Genomic DNA, 2,959 nt, shown 5'->3' on the forward strand with positions numbered 1-2,959 from the left:
TATTTATAGTTAAATAAAATTAAAAATTATAATTATAATTAATTCAAATTAAAAAATAAAAAATATTATTTTTAATAATTAAAATTAAAAAGTAAAATTATTAAAATATAAAAAAGTATTTTTAAGTTTATTTTCATTCAAATATAAAATAAATTTAATTCATATTCTGCAATTTATTTATACACATCAAACACATTAAAAATGCACCCAACTCTGATTTTGTTGCGAACCAAACATAAATAAAAGATTTATCATTTCATTTTCAATTTCACTCAATTTTGATTTAAATGCTAATTCTGATTCTAGTATGCGAACCAAATGAATCCTAAATTTCTCTCTCTTAAAGTAATAAAATATTATTTAATTTTTATTAAAAAATTGAAAAATTAAGAAATTATAAAATTTCTAATCATTCTAAGTTATCAAAAAATAAAATGAAAATCTCAACAAAACCTGCTGAAGCCTAAAACTAACCAAATTCCAAATATGGATTTTGATGTAATTTTCTTTCAAAAGCATGATAATGCAAATAACAAAATTTACATTGCAAAAATAAGAAGCAATTTAAGACTATTAGTAAGATAAAAGGAGAAAGAAAATGTAAATTAAAAAAAAAAAAAGTTGATATTTCAGACAACATAGAAATGCATGATCTTATCCTTCAATGGTAAACACAAGAAGCTGTCAAGTTGATGGGCTTGCCAAGCTTGTTCCCATGAAGAGTAACAGGGCATCTTATACGCTTGTAGAATTTGGACTTCACCAATCTTCCCAAAATGTAAGCTCTTGATCTCACCACAAATGTCAGGTTCAGAGGCACTGCTACTTTTTCAATGTGATCTTTCGCATTGGCAAGAAGTGGCACCCCTCCATACAAGGGAATTTGAGAAGCTTGCAACACTGTTATCACTGTCCTTTGGCTCTTCCTCGATTGAGTAAACCTCTTCATCTATTTATTTCATCCATAAAATTTCAGAAGTTGAAATCAATGAAATAAATATCGTAATCCACGAATGCGTTTCCATGCCAAAGCAGGGTACGAATAAAGGACACCATTATCCATAAATTGTAATCTTGTCATCTTAATTAACTACCAATTCATCAGGTTAATACACCTCAATAATCCTGGGAAAATTTTTACCAAAACCCGTTACACTATGTATTCAAAAATTTATGTATTTATCTTATTTAATAAACCAGATATAGCAAGAAAAATTCAATAATCCTATATTAGGCTCATAAATGTTGTCTTGTAGAAGTTCTGTTTTCATATTTTCACAAGAAATTGATTTATAAGTATCTGTATATTAAATAATTTTCCTATTTTATATTATTCTCCAAACCAATTCGATTTGTTTTGCCAAAAGAATATGAAAACAATACAAGCAGGACCACAATCCACCGTAGAAACCAATCAATTAACAACGCATGCAGCTAAAGCTAACCTAAGCATAGTTTGAAAGCCAGTTTGAAAGCCAAGTTAAAATTAAAAAAATATATATATATTGGGCTCCACACAATTTCCCCAACAAAAAAAACTGGTCAGTCTTTTGCAGTCTTTTGCCGGAACTCCAACAAAGCCACCCAATAGCATTCAATCTAATATCTCTCTGTGGCCCACCTCCCTAGGTTCCCAATTATAGTTTACTTGCAATGACAATTTTACCCTCGCACTATGCACTACTTCCTGACTTAACATAGGATGAAATGGGCTTATTTATTGACGTACCTGTCCAGAGGCCATCTTCAGCTGGTAATAGTGAAGCTCAAGAGGGGTAGAGGTTACGTGGACGGCGAAGAATGCGGAGGGATTTCTGTAGTGAATCTTGACCGTAGAATTCAACGACAGCATGTCTGTTGGCACTCCTGTCTGATCACTTCCGGCTTGGACATTAAAGTTCTCGAAAACCATGTTCTGCTTTAATTAATCATTTTTGCTTTAGATACATAATTTTCTTACTAAACAAACACAATTAAAGTCTTAAAATTGGGAATTACGAGGCTTAAACAGCACCTTAACGAAGATTTTAGGCTTGTAGGCCTTGCTAGCGCCCCACAAAATCAAGCAGAAAATGGTGAACAGTAAAACGAAGAACAAAAACCCACACAGATACAATCTCACATTCCGAGCAGAACCACCATCATCGTCGTCCATTTCATCATCGTCATTATCGTCCTGATTAATCTGTACGTGCTTCCAGGCAGAGAGGCTTCTAGGGTTCTTAAGAGACGCCGAGAAGCGCGACGTGGAGGACTCGCGAGAGTGGTGAATAGGTGAACAATGATAATAATGGTGAGCTGGCGAGCCAGTTGGGCTAGACCCATATGACATCTTCTCCACGTCATGGTTTGAGGGGCTCTGGACGTAGTACACCGGCCTCCGCGGTGGTGATCGCAGCTGCCATGAGGTGTCGACACTGGTTCCCTCGGAGTCTGTCTTGGCATGCATTTTGAAAGAGAGAGGTATTGCCAAGAAAGGAAGGAACACTATGACGGCGAGATAAGCAGAGAAGCAAGGACAGGGAGAGGATTTATGAGGGGTTTTTGAATCACGAGACAAGGAAATTGTTTGGTAACGGGTAACAATGGTCTCTGCTTTTGGTTTGTTTCGTTTTGTGGAAAAAAAAAAGTAATACAATAATTTAGAAAAAGCTGCATGTGAAACCACGCGCGCGTATTGTTCACGCTTTTACCTGCCGCAGTGTTTGAACTTTCGAAGGCTAATCGTCGGATAAAATAAATCCAAGGGTGAAAACAGTGGAGGTGTCATGCACATTCGCTGGTCCACTCGCGGATGTCACATGGAACAGTTGGGGCTGACCGGGAAGGCAAACCGGATGTAATTGGCAAATTGCTACGCACAAGCAAACACTACAACGAATGGCGCACTGTGGAGCACCTGCAACCTGCGGTATTACATGTGCCCTCAAGTCAGACCGCAGTTTACATGTAATTTGAG

At 36.0% G+C, this 2,959-nt stretch overlaps 1 protein-coding gene across 1 annotated transcript; it reads right to left on the reverse strand.

Annotated features, from left to right (window-relative positions):
* Positions 1-524: 524 nt before the first annotated feature.
* On the reverse strand, positions 525-2,573 carry LOC110632658 (uncharacterized). The gene is made up of 3 exons (XM_021780966.2): positions 2,015-2,573; positions 1,730-1,915; positions 525-949 (listed from the first exon to the last, which is right to left on the reverse strand). The coding sequence occupies exons 1-3, from the start codon at positions 2,447-2,449 to the stop codon at positions 662-664; spliced, it is 909 nt and encodes a 302-aa protein (XP_021636658.1). The 5' UTR covers positions 2,450-2,573; the 3' UTR covers positions 525-661.
* Between the last annotated feature and the right edge of the window lie 386 nt (positions 2,574-2,959).

This window comes from Hevea brasiliensis, chromosome 6 (assembly GCF_030052815.1).
Source record: "Hevea brasiliensis isolate MT/VB/25A 57/8 chromosome 6, ASM3005281v1, whole genome shotgun sequence".
NCBI lineage: Eukaryota > Viridiplantae > Streptophyta > Magnoliopsida > Malpighiales > Euphorbiaceae > Hevea > Hevea brasiliensis.

Coding starts and splice junctions, on each gene's coding strand:
- LOC110632658 (XM_021780966.2), bottom strand. CDS start 2,449: ATGCATGCCAAGACAGACTCCGAGGGAACCAGTGTCGACACCTCATGG. Junction 1,916..2,014: donor AGCCTAAAATCTTCGTTAAG/GTGCTGTTTAAG, acceptor TAATTAAAGCAG/AACATGGTTTTCGAGAACTT. Junction 950..1,729: donor TGAAGATGGCCTCTGGACAG/GTACGTCAATAA, acceptor TGAAATAAATAG/ATGAAGAGGTTTACTCAATC.